At 46.1% G+C, this 23912-nt stretch overlaps 1 protein-coding gene across 1 annotated transcript; it reads right to left on the bottom strand.

Annotated features, from left to right (window-relative positions):
- Nucleotides 1–3330: 3330 nt before the first annotated feature.
- On the bottom strand, nt 3331–6261 carry C5H17orf97 (chromosome 5 C17orf97 homolog). Its single transcript, XM_044250467.1, has 2 exons — nt 6011–6261; nt 3331–3866 (listed from the first exon to the last, which is right to left on the bottom strand). The coding sequence occupies exons 1-2, from the start codon at nt 6216–6218 to the stop codon at nt 3409–3411; spliced, it is 666 nt and encodes a 221-aa protein (XP_044106402.1). The 5' UTR covers nt 6219–6261; the 3' UTR covers nt 3331–3408.
- Between the last annotated feature and the right edge of the window lie 17651 nt (nt 6262–23912).

Here is a 23912-nt window from a genome sequence, read left to right as displayed (position 1 = left end):
GTTTTTTTTTTTTTTTAAGCCAGTCTCTTTTTAACAGAAATTAAGTCTAATTTGGCTGGCTCAGGTGACAAGAGCTAACACTGCCACTTAGATTATATAGTATAAATTTCCCATAAAATGAATGAGCTAATAGTTTCAAGGTTATGTTGGAAAAATATTTAAAGCGTGTAGATTAAAGCTATAATTGTGTGTGTGTGTGTGTGTGTGAAGAGAGAGAGAGAGAAGCAAACATGTTGAAACTAATAATATTTCAATTTTGCCTCAAAAATACCTTTCTAAGCAAATCGGATTAAGCTGGTACCTCAAGGGAAAAAGTAGCAGGTGTATGAATAATATGATAAATCTTAGGAAGCCATTTTCGTATACTTCCCAGAGATATGAGAAGGGAATGACTCTATTGATTAGGTAACAAATCTTATTGCAAGAAATACTTGTCTCAAAACTAAATTCTTTTTTTTTTTAAGACTTTATTTATTTATTTGACAGAGAGATAGGAGCACACAAGTAGGAGGAGCAGTAAGCAGAGGGAGAGGGAGAAGCAGGCTCCCCGCTGAGCAGGGAGCCCGATGCGGGACTTGATCCCAGGACCCCAGAATCATGACCCGAGCTGAAGGCAGCCGCTTAACTGACTGAGCCACCCAGGAGCCCCTCGAAATTGAATTCTAATAATTTTATTTTAGAGCAGAATCACTACAAAGTGTTTCGTTCATAACACTACTTCCCGAAATGCTTTCTATGGAATAAAATAAGGTTCTATGATCAAATAAGTTTGGGAAAATGAAAAGCTGCAGATCCCAAATATGTTTATTGTGGGCCTTCGTGGAACACCTGCCATTAGTCAGCTCTTGCTGCGTAACAACCACAAAACCATAGTGGCACATGGCAGCAGGCATTTATTTCTTGTGTAAAAATGGACAGGTCTGATGGGGCAGTTCTGCCCAAGGCTAGGTGTTGAGTTCAGCTTTGTTCCGCTTGTCTCTGAAGCAGGCTCTTTAGCTGGTAGTCCCAGGTTACACGGGGGCACTTTCATGTTTGGCCCCAAGGCCCCCAGACCACCAGACTTTGAGACCCTGGCTTCATTTCTCCTGCATTCCCTCTTGCTCCAGACCCCTGTAATTTGTTTTGTGGTTTCTTCGAGTTGTATCTATTGGCTGCCCACATCCCACTGTGAAACACCGTCTGATGGGATGAGCACTACACCATCAGCAGTACAGCCTCCTCAGTGGCTGTGCAGCCACCCCAACCTAAAATATCATCGCTCAAAACTCTCCCAGCGGACTGAGTGCTTCCCAGGGGCGAGGCACTCTGCTAAAGGCTTCATGTAAGTACTGCATTTGATTCCACCGCACTGAGGTAAGCAGCTGTGTCCCTGTTTCCAGATGTGGGAGGTTAGTGCTCAGAGAGGTTAAACAATCTCCCCAAGTTCACACAGCTAGCACATAGCGGGAAAGACATAAATTCAGCTCTGATGTCAAAGCTCATCATTTTAACCACCGCACTGGGATATCTCATAGCAGAAAGGTGACCACAGGCCAGCCCCACTCTCACCACGCATGGAAGACGCCCCTGCAAAGCGACCAAAGCATCCTGTGGCCTCACTGTCCCACGCACCACACCCCCAGCTACTAGGGTTGATCTGGAGGACAACTGAACCGCTCTATCCTCTGCTGTCTTTACCTGGAGCCCTGAGGCATCAGGCAAGGTCCTGTGGCTGAGGATTAACACATGTCCCGTCTCCTCCTCCCCATGGGGACACACCAAAGCCCTTGTTCCTCTTCACTTGATTCTATAGGTGCCCCTCAATCTGGACAGCATCCCAGGGAGGGCCATTCCTGTCTGCTTGATGGCCTTTGCTGGACCTGCCTGTTAACCTAGAGAGTCTAGGGAGAGGACAGGGCTTTTCCAAAAGTCCCTTTGCTATATTTTGTCACAGTATGGTAACAACTTTGTAAATGGCCATTTAAGGAAAGGTGAGAAGAGGGCTGCTGTGTCAGCTGGGGCTAGCAAGGACCAAGATGACCACTTTCCCTTCACTTTCAAAAAAGCATTCTGTAATGTTTTGTATTGGCTTTCAACCTCTCCCGAGTACAATGCAGGTCGTAACTCCTTGGAAGGCAGGAACCTGATCTTAAACCGCCGCTCTGTCCCTCTTGGGCCCTGCACCATGTTGCATAGAGACTACCCCACCCTGGACCTCCAGATCTGCATCTTTGTGCCTGAGGAAGGCCTCCAGGAAATGCCAGGAAATTAACACACACACACACACACACACACACACACACCCAGGACCATCCCTCAGCCAAGGCCTGTGGGCAGTAGAAGGGCCCAACACCCTCAGGCTCAGGCGGGAGAATCCCGACAATGTTTCCAGGTGGGATTAAGCTCCAGTATGGAAACAGGCTTAACCCTGCCCCTGGATTGGCTGGTTTCCACTCCCTGTGCCTTCCCTACTGAGCTTTCCTTTAGATCCCAAATAATCTATTTCCATTTGAGTCTTTGTCTCCGGGTGTGCTTCTGGAGAACCCAAACTAATGCGACACCTTGGCCCCCACTTAATAAATATTGGAGCAAAGCAAGAATATTAACTTAGGACAAGTAGTGTAGGACTTTTTTAATACTCTAGAACTTTGCTTAAAATGCTGTTTTAGGGGATTAGAGGAGGAATATATATATATATATATATACATATATATTTTTTTAATGAAGTAAAATTGGTATGTAAAATTACATAAGTTCAGGTGTCTGATGCTATAATGTGATCACCACCACAAGTCTGCTTACCACCCATCACTGAGCCCCCTCACCCATTTCCCTCACCCCCAACCCCCTTCCCCTCTGGCAACTGCTAATTTGCTCCCTTGGGAGGACCATATTTAGAAGAGAGGCAATACTCCTTTTGAGACGTCTCATAATTATCTCCCAGGGATGGAGTTCTGGAACTCAGTTATTTTGAAGACCACATAAGGACAGGGAGTATGTATAATTTAAAACAAAACAAAACAAAACCAAAAAAACCCCTCTGGGATATTTGGGGCATTTTCCTTGGGCCTAGAGAAGCATGCTGTGTGAGGAGTTTCACCCATTAAATTAGCTTTAGATTTAGAATCGATATAATCTACACATTTTCTCTTTTAGAGAAGATTACAGATGTCGGTGATGAGAAATTAAGTAACAAAGAGATGCCAGATTATCCAAGAAAAAAAAAATCAGAAAGAGCTCTGTCCATTACGTGGCTTCTGTTCAGAAACAGTGCCTTCCCCAGGCCACGAAAGGCACCCTGGTGGACGGAGAAGCTGACCTCATCGACACACCAGACATCTGCTTCCTTCAGACAGTCTGATTTCCTTTTATTATTATTCTTTGGTAACACAAAAGCTGGTGGTTCGGGGAAAGCGTCAGGCTGGATTTTCACTCTGGCACAGCAGCAGCCAGGTCAGAGGGCAGCAGCTTGGGAGCGAGGCTTCCTTCAAAGCAGGGCCTGCCATCTGAGCTGCTGTCTTTATCGCAGAGGTACAGAAGGTTCTCAGGGCTCTCCTCGCCACCCAGGTCAGAGTGGAAGCCCTTGAGGGCTAAAATGCGGTACCGCTTCCTCCGGTTCAGCTTGTATAGGCGAATCCTTTCTTTTTCTGCCTCTGGGTCAGCGAGAACTCCGTCCCAACGCAGGCTTTCGTTGATGTGGTTGGAGAGGTTCTCTTCTACTTCAGCGAAATGGGGGAGATTTACAGTGGAGTAAGGCGGGATGGGCTTGTTTTCACCTTTGTCCTGTTTGTGCTCTTGCCTGGGGCCATGATCTTTGCTGGAACTTAAGATGTCTTGAAAGGATGAGGACAGCTGCTGACTCTTCAGGCATCGACCCTGCTGTTTATCTGCTGAGCAAATCAAGGGTGTTAGCCTGTGTGGTCAGGCTTGCCCTCAGCCTGCTCAGGTGTGATGCTCAAATCCTCAGAGATGTAAGGGCATGGAGACCCTTCCTGACCTAGGGCTCAAAGAGCCAAGCCCAAGGGCTTCCTATATACCCACTGGCTCTAGGCTTTCGGTCAAGTAATTTGGGGGAAAGATGAACGGTTTACTGAGAACACACTATAGGCCGGGTCCTTTGGATAAAGGTGATAAGTCTTATTTTCCAGGTGAGGAAACTGAAACTCCAAAAGTCTACCTTACCAAAATTACAGAGTGAGAGGTAGGGGCCAGGATTTGAACATAGGCCTGGATCCCCGTGCCCTGTTCCTATTCTTTCCACCGTGCCATTCATGCTCTTTATCTCACCCAGGTACCGAGCAGTTTAAAGAGTCTATGACTCCACCCAGAGTCTGGACTTGTTTACGATGGGAAGAATGGAGAACAACAGAAAAGCTTCCTAAATCTGATTGTGGAAAGCAATATCATGCCCAGCCAGGAACTATTTCTGCTGTGTGGCCTGTACTGAGGTGGTTTTTTTTGTTTGTTTGTGTTGTTTTTTACATTAATACCATTTCTGAATTATAGAGCCCTTATATAAAATATTGTAAGCTGTGGTTCTTTCATCAGCCTATCCTTCTGCTTTTTGGGTAGACAGAAATCCGCCCCCCTGCAAAAAAAAAGAGAAAATAAGAAAACAATCCTCTCTGGGCATTTCTCTTTCTTCCTATTCCTCAAAAACTATTTGGTATCCCCTGCTGACCATAAGAGTTACATGCCACCATTATTTCCAGAGTCAGAAACTAGGCCAAAAGACAATAAGTTTCCTAATTTGGTTTTGCAGATACACATGGGGTTTTCTGACCTCAACTCCAGAACTTTTTTTTGCCTATGAAGATTCCACCGGAGGAAGTCATTATAACCTTCCTATTGCTCCCTTTCGCAAACCACAAGGATGACGTGGGGAAGGCTGCCACTGTCCCTGCCTCCAGCTTACGAGCAATGCCAGCTCTACAAACAACAGGCCAGGGCCCAGAAACTTGAACTAAGGACTACCCGTGCTAGATGTGAGAGCCACCTCCCTGACAGTCAAAGGCCCAGAAAGGGACCACACCAGTGGAAACAGCACTCACAGGCAGGTGCCTTCTATGTCATCATTGCACTCACTCTCCATAAACTGGGTGCTCAGTGCCTTTGTCAAGAAATCCAAAGGCTGCTGAAACAGGAACTTGGTGAAATATTGGTACTCTATGGGCTTGTGGCAGGTGTTGGCGTGTGTATGAAGGGTTTGTGGGAGGTGGGGTTTATGCACCTGAGTGTGTAGCCAAGTACCCATATGTGTGTGTCGCCTGGGAATATGTGTGCTGGTTGAGGTATCTGTACTTTAGTTATATTTGGTGGTTATAATGCTATGGGGGGTGTTGCTGAGGGTGTTGGGGATTATGTAGCAGTGACTGGTGTGATGGTGCATGTGTAGTCGAGGGCAGGAGACAGCCTGTGCAGGAAGGATTCTTTCTATGCATTTACAGTAAGTCTACATAACATCAAGAGGGCAGGTGCCCCTAACACATGGGGCAGAAAGCAAAATCCTGTGTTTCTGTGACTGTTTGTCACCAGTGTCTTAGTATCTTGGGCTTGGGATAAGTCTTTGTGAAGATGAGGGTATCTCTGTAGGAGGGCTTGACATTTCTTTGGGGAAGGTGTGGTTATTTAAGATTCTGAATTTTAGCTGAGGGATTAGGAAATGGAGAGGGTGTCCATGCAAAGCTGAGTTCCTGTGTGGAGCTGGGAAGCTCTGCAGGAATAACGCTGGGGATGCTGGGGATCTCTGTGGGGTAGAGGGTCTCCATGAATGTTGAGAATTCTCCATGCAGGACTTGGGGTCCTGTGGTCATGTATGGTTTTTATGGGCAGGGCTGGGGCATTACTGTGTTGCGTTAAGTGGTATGTGTGGGGAGCGGGAGGACCTCTGTTTGGGACTGGCGAGTTTCTGTCTCTGGTCTGAAGTGGTCCCCAAGTAGATGGCAGTCTCTGTGAGGAGTGGGGACAGGTGACCTCGGAGAAGAAACTCTGGTACTGGAGCCTAGGCTGCTGCTCTAGTTGCTCCTCTTACCGTCCCCCTTGCCGGACCCTTTGGTCTTCTTCTTCTTCTTTTTCTTCTTCACCTTCCGTTTGTTCAGTTCTGAGGCGCTGCCTGCGATGGGGGGCAGTTTGGCCCCCAGGCAGCCCACAGTGCCACCCTCTCGCTCCTCCTCGTCGTCCTCATCGTCCTCGCCCTCTTCGCAGTACCCCGACGCCCCCACCACACCGCGGCAGTCCATCAGCCCTCCGCGCCGCCACCTGCGCCAGGGACAGCCGGAGACCCCTGCCGCCGAGCCTGCGGCCGCAGGAGCTAAGCGCCGGGTCAGCGCCACGCGTTTCCATGGCGACCGCCACACACCGCGCGTGCGCAATCCAGGAGCTGCCGCTCGGGGGGTCGCCCGGGACTGTAGGTGTGCGCATGCGCCCTTCAGCCTACGGGAGACCTGCACAGTCCTAGGTGCGCCGGGGAGGAGTGAGGGAAGAGTTTATAAAACTTGTCCTGACACGTAAGTCCACCTCCGTGCATTTTAAAATGCTGTTGGTCGTCTCCCTAAATTTTTATGTCCCGAGTTTCAGTCTCAAGCGTCTACCCTGGCCTTTCAAGCCCAACACGTTTCCAACAAACTTACTTCTCCGTGGTTCTCAGTGATCAAAACAGCTAGACCAGGGGAAACCTGGTGGCCCTCCCTCCCCGACACTCATCCTGGCGGGGACTCACGGCCATGCCTGGCACTTGAACTTCTGGACCCCCGTCCTAAATGGTCTCTCTGCTTCCAAAAGCCTCCTCGCAAGTTCTTTATCCGCACACCCGCTGCCACGAACTTTTAAAGACAATTGGCTGGCGAATTTCAGTCTCTCGCCTAAAGCCTTCCAGTGGGTCCCCGTCACAATACCTTACAAGGCCTGGTGTGATCTGTCTGCTTTTCTTGACAGGTTTATCCACCACAGATTGTATTTTCCAAAAACGGCTGCAGGAATAGCGCCTTTCCCGCCGTGCTCTTCGAGAATTTTGCCACTTCACATCAAGTGACAGAGTCTAATTCCACTCTCCTTCAGTCTAGGTGGGTTTGGTCAACTCACTTGTAACCCATGGGATGTGGTGAAACTGATGCTGTCCCTTCTTAGCTAGGTCATAAAACGTAATGCAACAGCATCCTTGTTAGCTCTGGAGACCTAAGCCCCCAGGAAGGAAGTCTGAGTACCCCGATGCTGCCATGCTGTGAAGAAGCCAAACTAGACCACATGGAAAGACCATAAAAAGGAGAGAGACCATGAAGAGAGAGAGCGCGAGATGCCCCAGCTATCCAGTCCCTGATTTCCCATGTCCAGCTAGAGTCTGAGTGCAACAGCAGGAGCGACCTCCCCTACCCCCCTACCTCTCAGCCAAGCCCTTCCTGAGTTCCTGACCCAAAGAAATTGTAAGAGATAATAAAATGATTATATTGGCTGACATTTCTAAGTTTTGGGGTGACAAGATACGCAGCGATAAGTAACTGGAGCATCAGTTTTTTATTTTAGGCATTCTAGTTTATATGAAGTCATATTTCCCTGTGGTTGTACGGACCATTTCCCTGAGGACTAACGATGTTGAGTACTTTTTCAACTGTGTGTTGGCTGCCTGTGTATCTTACTTTGTGAGGTGTCTGTCGGAAGTCTTTTCCCATTTTGTAACTGGAATGTTTTTATTTTTAGTGTCAGTTTGTAAGAGCTCTTCACATGTGTTGCATATAAATCCTTTGTCAGTGTTACGGCTGCAAAGATATTTTTCCAGATCTGCAGCTTGTCAGTTATTTTCTTCATAGTATCTCTTGATAAACAGACATTTTAAATTCTGCGGAAGCCATTTTTTTGTAGCCTGCCTGAAGAGTCTTCCCTTATTCCTAATCACAAAGATAGTCTTCTGTTTTCTTCAAGGAGCTTTATGGTCCCGGAGTTTAAAGTTAGGTCCATGATCCACCTCAAATTAATTTTCTGAATAAGGGTCAGATAAGGCTCAAGATTCACTTTTTCCCAAATGGATTTCCAGTTGATTCAGCAATTTCCATTGAAGAAACATTCCTTTCCCCATTGACTTGACTTGGCACTTTTTGGGAAAATCAACTAACTATATGAATCCATTTCTGGGTTTTGTTCTGTTGTATCAATGTATTTGTCTCTCTTTCCACTGATACCACACTGTCCTGGTTATTATAAGCTTTTAAAAATTTTATTTATTTATTTGAGAGAGAGAGAGAGCCTAAGTGGGGGGTGGGTGAGGAGGGGTAGAGGGAGAGGGAGAAGCAGACTCCCCGCTGCGTATGAAGCTCGACGTGGGGCTCCATCCCAGGACCCTAAGGTCATGACCTGAGCTGAAGACAGACACTTAACTGACTGAGCCACCCAGGCATCCCTCTGGTTCTGGTCAGCTTTGTAGTAAATGTTGGTATCAGGTAGTTTGTGCCCTCTGGCTCTGTTCATTTTGAAGATTGTTTTGACTATTCTAGAGCCTTTGCTTTTCCATCTACATCTTCCAAATCATCTTATCTATTTCTTCAAATAGCCTGTTGGGATTTTGATGGCAATTGCATCAGCTCTGTCAAGCTTGGCACTCTTCTGCTCAGTAATGACAGTCATTAATACTGACCCACACACAGGCATGTGTGGCCACATCACTCTGTAAAGGACCCTTCTGTTATTCAGTCCTCTCAGACACTGGCAAGCTCTCAGTTTTGTCCAGCACAACTCTCTACATGGTGAATGCTTGGAATCTGCCCCTCACCTATCTGCTTTTCTCCTTAGGAGCTAAGTGGGGTGTAAATGACAGAGATCCTTTGTGCAGATGATCACCTGCTGGATGAGATGTCCGGGTTTACTTTCCAGGTACACTGCTCTACTCCCCCTGGTGCTTGCAGACAGGTGCTTGGAAAGGCTATCTTTTCTCCCTTTCCAAGAAAGGCTGGCATGTCTTCCCTCTCAGCTGGTCCTCCTTGCCTGGGTGCTCATCTGGCAGGAAACAGCTTGCCCACATTTCTATTCTTGATTTTGGTGAAGGTTGCATTGAGGTTATGCTGAGCCAGCCAGTCAGCTTTGAAAGAGAAAATTCACATCCAGCAAAGAAATACATTATTTTAAGAGAGTTTATTTATTCATCTATTTGAGAGAGAGAGAAGGAGTGTGAGTGGGGGGAGGAGAAGAGGAAGGACAGACAGATTCCCTGCTGAGTGGGGAGCTCAATTCAGAGCTCAATCCCATGACCATGAGATCATGGCCTGAGGCAAAATCAAGAGTTGGATGTTTAACTGACTGAGCCACCCAGGACCTCGGGAATGCATTTTTAGTATATTGGGGTTTGCATTTTTTGTTTTTTTTTCTTTAAGATTTTATTTATTTATTTGATAGAGCGAGTGAGAGAGAGCACGAGCAGGGGTGAGGGAGAGAGGGAGAGGGAGAAGCAAACTCCACGTTGAGCAAGGAACCCAATGTAGGACTCCATCCCAGGACCCTGTGATCGTGACCTGAGCCAAAGGCAGACACTTAGCTGACTGAGCCACCCAGGCATCTGGAATACAGTTTTGAATGATCATAAAAATCTCTTGCAAGGGGTGCCTGGGTGGCTCAGTGGGTTAAACCTCTGCCTTCGGCTCAGGTCATGGTCTCAGGGTCCTGGGATCAAGCCCCACATTGGGCTCTCTGCTCAGCAGGGAGCCTGCTTCCCTTCCTCTCTCTCTCTGCCTGCCTCTCTGCCTACTTGTGATCTCTGTCTGTCAAATAAATAAAAATAAAATCTTAAAAAAAAAATCTCTTGCAAATAGAGATTGGGGAAGTATATCCCAATTTGATGGATGAAGAATCAGAGAGATGCGAAGTGACTTGCTCAGGCTCTCTGTGTTAATTAGCTACCAAATCAGGCCTGAAATTGCAACTGAACTAATGGGAATTCCCTCCTTGGTGAGTTCCAGGTAGAGACTACACCAGGTGGAGTGTCAGACAGAAGAAACTTTATTTGCAGCAAATAAGGAGATCACAGGGAATAACTTCCAAAGCTATAACTTGCCATACTATGACTCCCCGAGCAGGGGTGAATGGGTTTCTTTTATTTGGTTTAGGATCAATATTCAGAATATTGTCATTGTATGTAGAAGAGAGCATCAGGTCACAAATGGGTCTTAAGGAAATGTGCCTAAGCATGCATATGTTGTATGTTACGTTAATGAGGTTCAGTTCTTGACCTTGGGGCTGTGAGTTCTAAACCCATGTTGCAGGTGAGTTTGCTTAAAATAAAAAAGCTAGGGCGCCTGGGTGGCTCAGTGGGTTAAGCCGCTGCCTTCGGCTCAGGTCATGATCTCAGGGTCCTGGGATCGAGTCCCGCATCGGGCTCTCTGCTCAGCAGGGAGCCTGCTTCCCCCTCTCTCTCTCTGCCTGCCTCTCTGCCTACTTGTGATCTCTCTCTGTCAAATAAATAAATAAAATCTTTAAAAAAAAATAAAAAATAATAAAAAAAAAATAAAAAAGCTAGGGAGAACTTGAGAAAACCAAGGTGAATGGGTACATGCACGTGAGTGGTAAATGTCAGGTCTTGGAGTCTTGCTGGTGACCAAACCCACATTCCTAGTTCTACATCTCTTGCAGGAAAGCAGTCAATTTTACCATGATCTTCACCGACCAAGAGAAGAGATGACAGTATTTTTTGAGGTCTCTTTGTAAGAATCAAGTTTTCCCTTTGGCCAGAGCTTTCTGTGGGCCTGCCTTGGAGAGCTTGTGACTTTAACCCTTACTGCTACCTGCTCAGCTAGGTCCGTGCGGCTGGCTGGGCTGCTGGTTCCTACTCCCTACTCTGTCTTGCCCACTGTCTCCATGCTGTCAGTTTCTTTCCCAAGGCCACCAGGCAGTTTCCACTGTTTAGCAGCACCAGCCTTAGACTTGGGCAATGGGAGATTCCATCCTGGGTCTTGTGCTTCATGGGACCCCACTCTGACTCTCCTCTAGCTCTCTCCCTCCGTAAGTTACAGGAAGTCTATGGAATCAAGTGCTCCCTCTCTCCCGTCCTTTAACCCACAATCTGAGTCCCTAACATCTTGGATTTTATTGGGCAAATGACCCAGCCCCTTTGTAGGACCTGTCTGGGCCTCTTTCCTGAGTCTGTCCTCCTGAGTAGCTCTGGGCCAAGGGCAGCATAGCTGGCAACTCAATAGGCAGACTGAGGTGTCCAGACCTATTCATTCAAGGACCTTGTCAGTGCAGGACGGAGCTGGGAATGGGAAGGGAGTGGCAAGCCATGGGCTGGGTGCAGAACCCCAAAGGCACTGAAATTTTAAATTAAAATCTAGCCTCCCAGATTGTTATGAAGGTCTCTTTGTCAAGGTGGGAAATGGTACATATTTTATTTAACAGTATGTCAGTATAATTTATAACTTTTAATATTTAGACATTCGGTATGTGGGCCTCTGTCTCTACGCTTGCCCCAGGCTTTGCAACTGTTAAGAGCAGGTCTGTTCTTTATCTTTCCTCCTTTTATTACCCACTCCAACTGTTTCCTGATTTTCACTTTTAAATAACAAAAATTCAGCTGAATCAATTTGAAGATCTAATTGGCCTTATCAATCTATTCATGAGTTGAGCAGCATCCCGATATCTAGCAAGTGGAGAGATGCTCCGCTGAGCCAAAGGAAAGAAAGGTTTTTAAAGACAGAGAGAGTAGAAAAAAAGAAGGGAGGAAGGAAGGGATGTGGGAAGGACAGAGGGAAGGAAAGAAGGAAAAAAGGGAGGGAGGGAGAGAGGAGAAAAGGAAATTATTAGTAAGGAATGCTTTGTTTAGGCAAGATTGCCCTCCTGGGGGAATAGAAGGGTTCTATCAGTAAATTTCCTAGCATTGACTAGTTAATTCCATGTTAACTTGTTACAGTTAAAGGTTACATTGCTGGGGGTTTGAAACTGCAGTTAGGTTAGGTATGACATCTTGTTAGCTGACTGGGCCCAAGTGGTGCCGTTTTGGGCCTGTGGTTTTCTTTTATATACACTTCATACCTCCTGTTACCTTAAAAAAAAAAAAAAAAAAAGAGTTAAAGGAAAACCCTACAACCAGTTCAATAAATTGCACCATATCCATATGGTGGAGTCCCTGGCAGCTTCTGAAACAGAATAAGGCAGCTTTATTTAGACTGATTCAGCACAGAGGCCAAGAAAGTGCTCATGGAGGAGAATAGTGCAGAGCAGTGGAAATGGTTTGCTAACACCTGCTACCCCCTCCCTCACTTCCCGCCAGCCCCACTGAGCTTGCTGCTTCTTCAACACGTTGAGACAGCTCAGCTCCCATCTTCGTGCTTGCAGCCCCCAGAACACACTTGCTCTAGATGTCCTGCCTTCATTCTAAAGGGTACAAGAATATGCCACCCCAAAATATACCTCTTTGGAATATGGTTTATTTTGAGCGAAAGACCACTGAGAACTAGCAGACACAGGAAAAGCTCTAAAAAGCTCTTGTAAAGGAAATTGACATTTATAAATGAAATTTACATTTGTAGAGACTTCTCCCTCTGCCATACCAGAAGAAGTGAACTCTTACTTCCAGAAGTCACTGACTTAAATCTGCATAACAAACCTTACTAGACAACCCTTGCTTACCATACTCCCCCTGGTCACCTTCCCCTGTTCCCTGGCCACCTAGAAACCCCAAATCCCTCTGCTTTTGTTTGACTTAAGGTAGTATACAAGCCTCAAGCACCTAGCCCTCCTCCTTGACCACATTTTTTTCTCTGTAAGCTCTGGCATAAGGTATTTAAAACTTTTATTCTCTTGAAATCTGTTTTCTATCAGTCTAATTCACAGATCCTAGCTACCAAACCTTGGAGGATAGATACAGTTCAAATATTATCTTTGAGAAGCCTTTCCTGACTACTGTCCCTGACTGTCCTTTATTTTCCTCCAGAGTGCTTACCGTTCTTTGACATCTACATCTAGTTGTCTGTGTGTCCTCTGTCTGTTTCTGCAAGAGAATAAGCTGGAAACTTTGTTTTGTTCGCTGCTGTACCTCCAACACTTAAAGCAGTGCTTGACATACAACAAGCACTCAATAAATACTTACGAGGGGCTCCTGGCTGGTTCAGTTGGAGGAGTGTGCAACTCTTGATCTTGGGATCATGGGTTTGAGCCCCACATTGGGTGTAAAAATTACTAAAAATAAATAAACTTTAAAAAATGCTTATTAAGTAACACATGTGCGTGAACAATATATGCCATATATAGGGCGCCTGGCTGGCTCAGTCGGTTGACCATCTTATTCTTGGTCTCAGCTCCAGTCCTGATCTCAGGGTTGTGAGTTCAGGCCCTGCCCTGGGCTCTATGCTGGCATGGAGCATACTTAAGAAAAAAAAATTTTTTTTAAATATATATAAACATACACACACAGAAATATATATCTCTATATATATTTATATATATATCTGGCAAAGTGCTGAAAGGATATATAAATATCAGGTAAAGTGGTTGTCTCTTTGAGAGGAAAGGAGAGACTGCTTTCACTTTATCTTCTTTTGTGATGCTTAACTTTGTTGCCCAATGCATATAATACTTATTTTTAAAGTGATTTTTTAAGGGCGCCTGGGTGACTCAGTGGGTTAAAGCCTCTGCCTTCGGCTTGGGTCATGATCTTAGGGTCCTGGGATCGAGCCCCACATTGGGCTCTCTGCTCAGTGGGGAGCCTGCTTCCTCCTCTCTCTCTGCCTGCTTCTGATCTCTATCTGTCAAGTAAATAAAATCTTTTTTTTTTTAAATATTTTTATTTATTTATTTATTTGACAGAGAGAGAGATCACAAATAGGCAGAGAGGCAGGCAGAGAGAGAGAGGAGGAAGCAGGCTCCCTGCTGAGCAGAGCCCGATGCGGGACTCGATCCCAGGACTCTGAGATCATGACCTGAGCTGAAGGCAGCGGCTTAACCCACTGAGCCACCCAGGCGCCCGTAAATAAAATCTTTAATAACATTTTTTAAATGATTTTTTAAGTTCTATAAATTCATCAACAGGAGTAAGAATTTTATTTTACTTTATTATTTAAACAATTTTTTTAAACAAAATTTTTAAGAGGAAGAATTTAAAAAATGTGGTTGAGTCCCATGATGGAATTGATTTTAGTTTATGGGAATGAAAATAAATAAGCTATGGTCAAATGGGACAACATGGATGTTGAACAAAAAAGTTGCCAAATACAGATAAGCAAATCTATAGGGACAGAAAGCAGATTACTGGCTGCCAGAGGGGGTGGGAAGAAGGGGGAAACAGGAAGTTATTACTTAACAGATGTGGGGGTTTCTTTTAGTGTGATGAAAAATTTTGAAATTAGAGAGATGTGATGATTGCATAACTGTGAACACAGTAAATGCCCTGCACTGTACACTTTAAAATGGTTAATTGTAGGGGCACCTGGGTAGCTAAGTGGATTAAGTGTCTGCCTTTAGCTCAAGTCGTGCTCTCAAGATCACAGGATTGAGCCCCAAGTCAGGCTCTGCGCTCAGCGGAAAGTCTGCTTGAGATTCTCTCTCTCTCCTGCCCCTCCCCCCTCAAATATAATAAATAAATAAAATCTATAAATAATAAAATGAGTTCATTTTAACTGAGAAGTTTTGGGTCACCTGGGTGGCTCAGTGAGGTAAACATCTTCCTTCAGCTCAGGTCATGATCTTGGGATCCTGGAATCGAGTCCCAAGTTGGGCTCCCTGCTCAGCAGGGTGACTGCTTCTCCTTCTCTCCCTCCCCCTCCCCTGCTTTGCTCTCTCTCTCAAATACATCAATAAAGTCTTTTAAAAATAAATAAATAAATAAGCATGGAGAATGCTACCATTTACGAAAGTTTGAAGCACAAAAAACCAACATTATATTTCATTTTAGGATGTACAGGTATATAGAAGTATAAAGGAATGCAGGGAAACCAGAAACACTAAATTCTAGAAAAGGTTACCTCTGGAGGTTGGGAGATGATCAGGACCAGAAAAGTTATACAAGGTGCTTCTACTGTGTTGGGAACATTTCATTTTTTAAAAATTTGAAATTCTTTTTTAAGTAGTCTCTATATCCAATGTGGGGCTGAAACTCATGACTAAGATCTTGATCACGATCAAGAATCACGTACTCTACCGACTGAGTCAGCCAGGTACCCCAGAAACATTTCTTTTCTTTTTTTTTTTTAAGATTTTATTTATTTATTTGAGAGAGAGACACAGAGAGAGAGAGGGAACACGGCAGGGGGAATGGGAGAGGGAGAAGCAGCATTCCTGCTGAGCAGGACTCTGGGATCATGACCTGAGCTGAAGGCAGACACTTAATGACCAAGTCACCCAGGCGCCCTGAAACATTTTATTTCTTAAGCTGAGCAGCAGGTACACTGTGTGTGTGTTTGTGTGTGTGTGTGTACATAACTTATTTATTTTGTTTTTAGAGAGGGAGATGGGGGAGGGGCAGAGAGAGAGAGAATCTTAAGCAGGCTCCACAGCCAGCACCGAGCAGATGTGGGGTTGGATCTCAAGACCCTGACCTGAAACCAAGAGTCGGATGCTCAACCAACAGAGCCACCCAGGCATCCACATATATGTATATTTTATATGGTTCCTTATACCTTTATGTAGGTCTAAAATACATTTTTAAAGTTTTTATTTTTATTTATTTATTTATGTATTTATTTTTAAAAAAGATTTTATTTATTTATTTGACAGACAGAGATCACAAGTCGGCAGAGAGGCAGGCAGAGAGAGGAGGAAGCAGGCTCCCCACTGAGTTGAGAGGTCCATGTGGGGCTCAATCCCAGAACACTGGGATCATGACCTGAGCCGAAGGCAGAGGCTTTAACTCACTGAGCCACCCAGGCACCCCTGGTTTTAGCCTTTTAAATACTCTCTACACCCAAAGTGAGGGTTGAACTCATGACCCTGAGATCAAGAGCCAGCCGGATGGCCCTTGTTTTTAACATTTAAAAAACCCATCTTCAGACCTGAACCCAGACCCTGTAGGAGCTGGGGTCCCAGAGGGAGAAACTGGCAGGGAAAATTCCAGGAGTTTGGAGAACTGTTTGGGCTGACCTAAGGCCTGGGATGGGGGGTTTGGGGAGGACCCATGTGCCCCACCTGGCTGGCTACGTCTTGTGCTAGTTTTACTTGTAGGGGTTCTGGAACTAAACTGGTGGGATTGCAGTCCTAGCTCTGCTACTTATTTGCTATGTGACCTGGGGGAATACTTAATCTTTCTGTTTCTCAGTTTTCTCATCTTTTGAATAGTTACCATAATGAATACTTAAATTCTAGAGCTGTGGAGAGGATTAAGTGAGTTTTTGGAAAACCCTTTAACCTAGTCCCTCATGCCTGTGAGATAGGGAAACCTGCTTTTTGCTCCTTTTCCTGCTTTGTTCTTTTTCTTTTTCTGAAGATTTTTATTTATTTGACAGAGACAGCAAGAGCGGGAACACAAGTAGGGGGAGTGGGAGAGGGAGAAGCAGGCTTCCCACAGAGCAGGGAGCCCGATGCGGGTCTGGATCCCAGGATCCTGGGATCATGACCTGGGCCAAACGCAGACGCTTAACCCAGGCACCCTCCTGCTTCTGTTCTTGCTAGGACCTGCACCCTCACTTTTACACATGCCTCAGAAACCAAATAGTGTATGTTCTGCTTATAAGGGACAAGGAGTTAATGATTTCCTTAGGGTGGATAAAATCTAAAGAAGGACCAGGTGTCAATGACAGGGAAAAAACTATCATATGTGTAATTCAGAGCACCAACGCTAGACATCTGGACCCCCGGTCCCCCCCCCCCCCCAGCTCTAAGGAATAACACCTGGGCCCTCATCTTTGTTCTGACCAGTTCCTGGATGCCTTAGAGGACATGTATGTCAGGCCACCATGCTCAGTTAAAAACCCCCAGACCACAAACAAAGAGGAGACTCCCTCCCTTCCTTTGGGTCACCCAGCACACCTGCATTCTTTCTACACGTACAATAATCTCCACGTTTACCTCCTGCTAGCTCCCTTCTGCTTTCTATCCTGTGCACACCCAGGGACCCTCTTGGCTGGTCCTGCGGAACCCCCTCCGGGTCCCCAGAGCCAGCCTGCCTGCCTCACATATATATCGTATTTTGTTTGGTCTAGTCTGCTTTAAACTTCATGAAAGACGGGACACCAGGGTGGCTCAGTTAGTCAAGTGTCTGCCTTCAGTTCAGGGTCCTATGATGGAGTCCCCTTTGGGCTCCTTGCTCAGAGGGGGAGCCTGCTTCCCCCTCTGCCTGCCACTCCCCCTGCTTGTGCTCTCTCTCACACATAAATAAATAAGTAAAACCTTAAAAAACAGAAACAAAAAAATTCACAAAAGAGGACTTTGGCTGCCCCGTTTTGAACTTCCTAGTTGGGTTCTTCTTGCCTTCTGGTCTCCTTGCTCAGGTGGAAGACTCTGCAGGCAAAGCATCCCCTGAAGGGTTCAAAACTACTCCTTCAAGAGCTAAGGACGGCCCTGAGCCAGCAAAGCCCCACCTGTGATTGACTCTACAAGGCAGGGATGGATTTGACCTTGACTTCGTACCTGCATGTACCCACCCACTTTGCCCCACATTTTCCTTACATAACCCGGAAGAATTTTTGGCACTCTGGAGACAGTATTTGAGACTTTAGTCCACTGTTTTCCCTGTGTTGGCCTCAGGAAGTAACTTCCTTTCTTGTTTTGTTATTCTGACTTTGGTGGTGCTGGGCTGAACCTCGTCTGCTCGAAACCCTAGTATGCCAGCTTCATTCAGATCAGTGTTTATTTCTCTAGACAAAAAGGCCTGGGTGAAGTAGCAGTGATGAGACGTTCTCAGCTCCTGGCTGACATTTATTCCTTGAAAACACAACTTTCAGAATATTTGATGCAATTCGTGGAAGCCAATGAGAATGATGCTTGTCAGGGCCATACCTCCAGGCCCCAGCACCAAAGGTGCTTTTTTCAAAATTTTCCCTTACAGATTTAGTGACCGGATGAATATTTCAGCCTGGTTCAGAGGTGGGGACCTTGGATGTTCCTCTAGTATTTCCCTTCCTGTAAGTGCCTGGGAGCATTGAAATGACACCTGCCATCGACTGGGCAGCCCTGAGCCAACAGCCCCCATGGGGACCTTGGCCTCCTGGAGATCCCCAAAATCCTGGATGTCTGGAAGCCCAGGAGAGGGGCTCTGCTGGCGGAACCCACGGAGGTAGGACTAGAGGCCTGACGAAGGCTGAATGGACTCCACTCTACCAGCGGCAGAAATGGGGGAACTGAGGCACCAAGCAACCTTTGTGTTGGAATGGAGAAGAGCCAGCCCTAGAGATGAGATGTTTTGCGTTGGAATCCTGGGCCAACCGCATGTTAACTCTGTGACCTTGGAGAAGTACGTTTAGCTGTTCTAAGCCCTGGTTCCCATGCCTGTGAAATGGGGACTCTCATAGTACCTATGAGATAATGCACAGAAAGTACTTACACTGGGTCTGTGTGCTCCATGAATGTAACGATCTGTGGCCTGGGCCATTGTTGGCTGTCTCTTCATGATGCAAGTCCCAGGAGGTTGGGACCCACCAGCTTATGGTTTTGTTTGCATAGCCCTTCCCCACACTGTGTGTGATTAAGTGCTGGGGCCCTTCTGAGGACTGTAGTTTCCTTTAGAATGTTAATTGATTGTATCTACACTTCCGCCCTAAGGCTGTTTCCAGACTTCTAGAGATCAAAGTTTGTTTTTATTTTTTTTCTTTTAAAGATTTTATTTATTTGACAGAGATCACAAGTAGGCAGAGAGGCAGGCAGAGAGGGGGGTGGGGTGGGAAGGAGGCTCCCGGCTGAGCAGAGAGCCCCATGTGGGGCTCGATCCCAGGACCCTGGGATCATGACCTGAGCTGAAGGCAGAGGCTTTAACCCACTGAGCCACCCAGAAACTTTGCCCCTCAAAGTTTCTTTCTGTATTAGTTGTTGTTGACTGTGCTGCCAGCTCTATAGGAAGGCTGTTGCCTCTCTAGGGCCTCCCTGACCAAGCAAGGGGAGATTTTTTGTGTGTGTGACCAGATCCAGGCCTTATTGGCTGACAGCTGAGCAGTTTGCCCTCCAGCTTGCCTTTGTGAGCTGCTGTTTAACTCTGAGTCACAGGCCTGTTGGCCTGAGGTGGCAGGAGGCCCCAGGCTCCATCTCATCCAGAACATTCCTGGGAGGTGTTACAAAAACACAAAACTAGTTATTAGATGATGGTGGTAAAGACAGATTTTATTCAATACTATAGCAACAGGGGAAAGAGACTTCTTTAGTATAGAACTGACATTGGTTCTGCACTGTGTGGAGCGGAGTTGGCCTTTTAAAGGGAGGATGAGGGAATAGGGACGGGGAGCAAGTAGGGGCTTGAGCAGTCAGGAAAGTGAAAAATTACCAAAGCCAGGTAAGGGGTCAGTGTCAAAGGGATTAGGCCATTAATCTGGCACTAACACAGTTCGGCACCTATCATCTTGCAGAGACTGAGACACAGGGGCCTTGTCATTGCTTCCTTCCTGATGATTATATTATATTTTATTTTTTTCAAAGATTTTATTTATTTATTTGACAGAGATCACAAGTAGGCAGAGAGGCAGGGAGGAGGGAAGCAGGCTCCCCACCGAGCAGAGAGCCTGATGCAGGGCTCAATCCCAGGACCCTAGGATCATGACCTGAGCCGAAGGCAGAGGCCTTAACCCACTGAGCCACCCAGGCATCCCTGATGATTATATTTTAAAGGAATGGTTCCCAGGTCCTTGAGGAATATACTCCTAGGTTTTAGGATGTACATGTACCTCTCAAAGGGACACAGAAAGGATATGCAATACTAAATTTTTTGATTAAATGCCCTAAGAAAATGGAGGTCGGGGGCTTAAAGACAAGTGTTAGCTGGAACAAATGGTAGATCCTTTTGGCAGCCTTGAGCTTTTTCAGACAGGAACTCAAGGAAGGCTGGTCATCCTGGTGACATGGTGACATTAGGCTACTAAAAGCCATACTAGGTTTTTTTTCTTCAAGTCTCTGTATGAGGGGAGTGAACAAAATTGTTTGTGTTCAAAGTTGCAGCTCTTATAGGCCAAAATGGAGGCCCAGTCAAGAAGTGGGATCAAAGGAGGTGTGCCTGGATAGCTCAGGCAGTTGAGCATCCAACCCTTGGTTCAGCCCAGGTCCTGATCTCAGGATCATGGGATGGAGCCCAACCTCGGACTTGGCAACAGAATGAAGAGTCTTCTTGTCCCTCTCCCTCCCCTTCTGCCCTTCACCAAGCAATCAATCAATAAAATCTTTAAAAAAAGAATAGAAGTGGGATCAGAGGAACCTGATAATTTTGGCCAACATGAGAGTCTTTCTCAAAAGGAAGGTCAATGAGACTGTTCCTGCTGAGGTTCTTACGGGCTCAAAATGGAGCAATGTGTTTGTTCCAATGTTCTACATGTGGGCTGAAGAAGAACCAAGGTTGGCATCTGCAGAAAGAGGACTTTGTCTCTTAAGTGGTATGATGGTGGATTTCCACTCCTTCCTGAAAGGGTTAATGTTGGTGTACATCAGAGTCCTTGGGAGAACATGTGCAAATGTGATTCAATACCAGAACCTATGAGTCTACATACTTACCAAGCCCTCCTGTGCTTCTGACACAAGAAGTCCCATCTGAGAAATTGGCTTAAAGTATAAACATGGTCTTTTAAACAGACACACACACAACGAGAAGTCTTCTTCAGCCTAACCCCCACGGTGATGGTCTCCTGCCCCAGAAACTCCGGCGTCTTTATGTGTTCCCCAGGCAGCATGATCTGACAGAAACCATTTCCATGCTGTTATGGAAGTCTTCTGGGCTTGGCCATCATCAAGGGAGTGCCTCATCTGACCTCCCCCAAGACATCTCACAGACTTGAGGCGTCAAGATTACTTCTTGTCCTTTTGTCCTAAGGGCAGTTTCAAATGGAAATTTGAAATCCCCTTCAAATGGAAATTCTCTGGTTCCCGAGGCACTCACTCACAGGCTTCTACCCAAAGCCCCAGTCTATACCCTACACAGGGGTATGACACAGAGAATTTGTCCCTAGCAGGGCCCCAGCTTCTATTTGACACTGTGTGGGCTCAAACAGGTTACTGGTTCCCATTTAGCATGTCCAGGGAATATTGCTTGAGGGTGAATTAATTCCCTTCTTTTTAAAAATTTTTATTTATTTATTTTAAGGGGAGTATGTGGCAGAGGGAGAGGGAAAGAGAGCTGTAAGCAGACTCCGTGCTGGGTGCTGAGCCCTACATGGGGTTCAATCTCACAACCCTGAGGTCACGACCTGGGCTGAAAGCAAGAGTCAGACGCTTAACCGACTGTGCCACCCAGGTACCCGGGTTTATATCCCTTCTATTTTACAATACCAGGTAGGGGGAATGCTTCCCAGTCAGACACAATGTGCATCTGTTGCTGGGTGGGCTGGGGAGAACTGCAGGCTCTGGAGAGTCTTACTCTTGTGACGAGAGAAGAATTCAAGGACGAACCAGACAGCGGTTGAGCCGCACCCGTGAAGAGAGAGAGAGTGGATTCTGGAGATGCGAGAGAGAGCAAGCCCAGAGAGGGCTGTGCCAGGGCTTTAGGTCTCTATCTTTTATTGACAGTTGTTCACGAAGGTGTGGACTATTTCTTACTTGGGGAGGGGATTTCTTTGGGAACAGGGTTTTGTGATTTTTCTTCTTACCTGGTCAGAGTCTCAGGCCTTCTTTGTCTGGGGCCTGTCCAGTTTGGTCTGGCTTCTTGTGGCCTCATGTGTGGAATGCCGTCAGGGCAGGTTGGAACCTTCTTGGGAGTGGGCCTTGATTCCCCCTTTGCTGGCCTCCAGGCATCCTGTTAAAGCCCAACTAGATTTCTGCTCTAACACATTCTCATTATAAATAATCAGGTAAGGAGATGTAACCGGTTCACATAAAGCCTGTTCAAACATTCCAGTTCCACAAACTTTTACCTTAGTTCCAGCAATCCTTCTGTGCCTGACTGTGGCCTCCATTAGGATTCCATCAACAGGTTTTGGTTTATAGGTAGAAACGTTTCCTGGGCAGATATAATATTCATTCCCATAAAACCTTCACATAAAGAAGACACAACTGCTTTACATAAGAACCTGTTTAAATATTCTGACTTTCATAATCTTTTGTTTTTTTGTTTTTGTTTTTGTTTTTGTTTTTTTAAAGATTTTATTTATCTATTTGACAGAGATCACAAGTAGGCAGAGAGGCAGGCAGAGAGGGAGAGGAGGAAGCAGGCTCCCCACTGAGCAGAGAGCCCGATGCGGGGCTCTGTCCCAGGATCCTGGGATCATGACCCGAGCTGAAGGCAGAGGCTTTAACCCCCTGAGCCATCCAGGTGCCCCGAGACTTTCATAATCTTACCAACACTTACGTACTTCTATGTTCTCCATCTCTTTGCGGCCCGAATGGAGGCTTTGTCAATGGGTTTTGGCACCACGATTCGTGGGGCTCTCATGCAAAGGGGTCCCAGGAACTTAATTTCTTCACCCTCTGACCATTTACTCCCTAATGTGCAAAAAACTTTGGGGGCAGGGGCGCCTGGGTGGCTCAGTGGGTTAGGGCCTCTGCCTTCGGCTCAGGTCATGATCTCAGGGTCCTGGGATCGAGCCCCGCATTGAACTCTCTGCTCAGCAGGGAGCCTGCTTCCCCTCTCAGTCTCTGCCTGCCTCTCTGCCTACTTGTGATCTCTCTCTCTGTCTGTCAAATAAATAAATAAATAAAATCTTTAAAACAACAACAACAACAACAACAACTTTGGGTTCCCAATGAGGAGTTGAGCCAGCCCAGCCCTTTTGTCATTCTTAATCTTGATTATTCTACCTAACCACTGTGCTGAGTAGAACTGGTTAGGTATCTTCTCCAAACGGGGGTAAATAGAGTGGACTTTTTTTTTTTTTTAAGATTTTATTTATTTATTTGAGAGAGAGAGAGAGAGAGAGAGAGAGAACATGAGAGGGGAGAAGGTCAGAGGGAGAAGCAAACTCCCCACGAAGCTGGGAGCCTGATGCAGGACTCGATCCCTGGACTCTGGGATCATGACCTGAGCTGGAGGCAGTGGCTTAAACAGTGGAGACACACAGGTGCCCCAATAAAGTGGACTTCTTTGGGGCCTTTTAACATTGGGAGTCCTTTTGGTCTACTCAACCTTTGATAGTGCTGTATTAACACCTTTGTTTTAACCCCATCAGTGTCTGCTTCATTCAAGCATTTCTTAATAGCCATCTAAAGATTTCCACTCTGCTGAGTCCCATGATTTTCCTTTCTGTTTCCTCTTTGTTTTGCTCTTTTTTTTTTTTTTTAAAGATTTTATTTATTTATTTGACAGACAGAGATCACAAGTAGGCGGAGAGGCAGGCAGAGAGAGAGGAGGAAGCAGGCTCCCTGCTGAGCAGAGAACCCAATGTGGGGCTCGATCCCAGGACCCTGAGATCATGACCCGATCTGAAGGCAGAGACTTAACCCACTGAGCCACCCAGGCACCCCTGTGTTTTGCTCTTAATCAATATTTGCTTTTTTACCCTTTTTCTTTAAGATTTTATTTATTTATTTGAGAGAGAGACTGAGGGAGAGAGCATGAGCAGGTGCAAGGGCAGAGGGAGAGGGAGACACTGGCTCCCTGCTGAGCAGCGAGCCCAACGCAGGGTTCAATCCCAGGACCCCGGGATCATGACCTGAGCCGAAAGCAGACACTTAACTGACTGAGCCATTCAGGTGCCCCTCACCTTCTTTCTTAATAGCCATTTAAAAATTTCCACCATGCTTAAACCGGTGCCTAGGCTCTGCCTGTCCCCCATCTCTCATTAATTCACCTACTGTTTTTACTAATATCAGTAAGACCCATGAGGGGAAGCCAAGGCAGCAAATTTGATAAGGATTCCAGAACTGTCCCTCAGTTTTAGACAGCAGTAAGTTTATATGGGGTGCCCATGTGA

This window comes from Neovison vison, chromosome 5, assembly GCF_020171115.1.
Source record: "Neovison vison isolate M4711 chromosome 5, ASM_NN_V1, whole genome shotgun sequence".
NCBI classification, from domain to species: domain Eukaryota; kingdom Metazoa; phylum Chordata; class Mammalia; order Carnivora; family Mustelidae; genus Neogale; species Neogale vison.
The sequence above is the reverse complement of the archived record's forward strand: the minus strand, read 5'-3'. Positions and strand labels throughout refer to the sequence as shown.

Excerpts from the sequence above, each read along its gene's own strand:
- C5H17orf97 (XM_044250467.1), bottom strand. The coding sequence starts at position 6,218 with ATGGACTGCCGCGGTGTGGTGGGGGCGTCGGGGTACTGCGAAGAGGGC. Across the intron at positions 3,867-6,010 it reads AGGGTCCGGCAAGGGGGACG|ATAAACAGCAGGGTCGATGC; the intron begins GTAAGAGGAGCA and ends TTTGCTCAGCAG.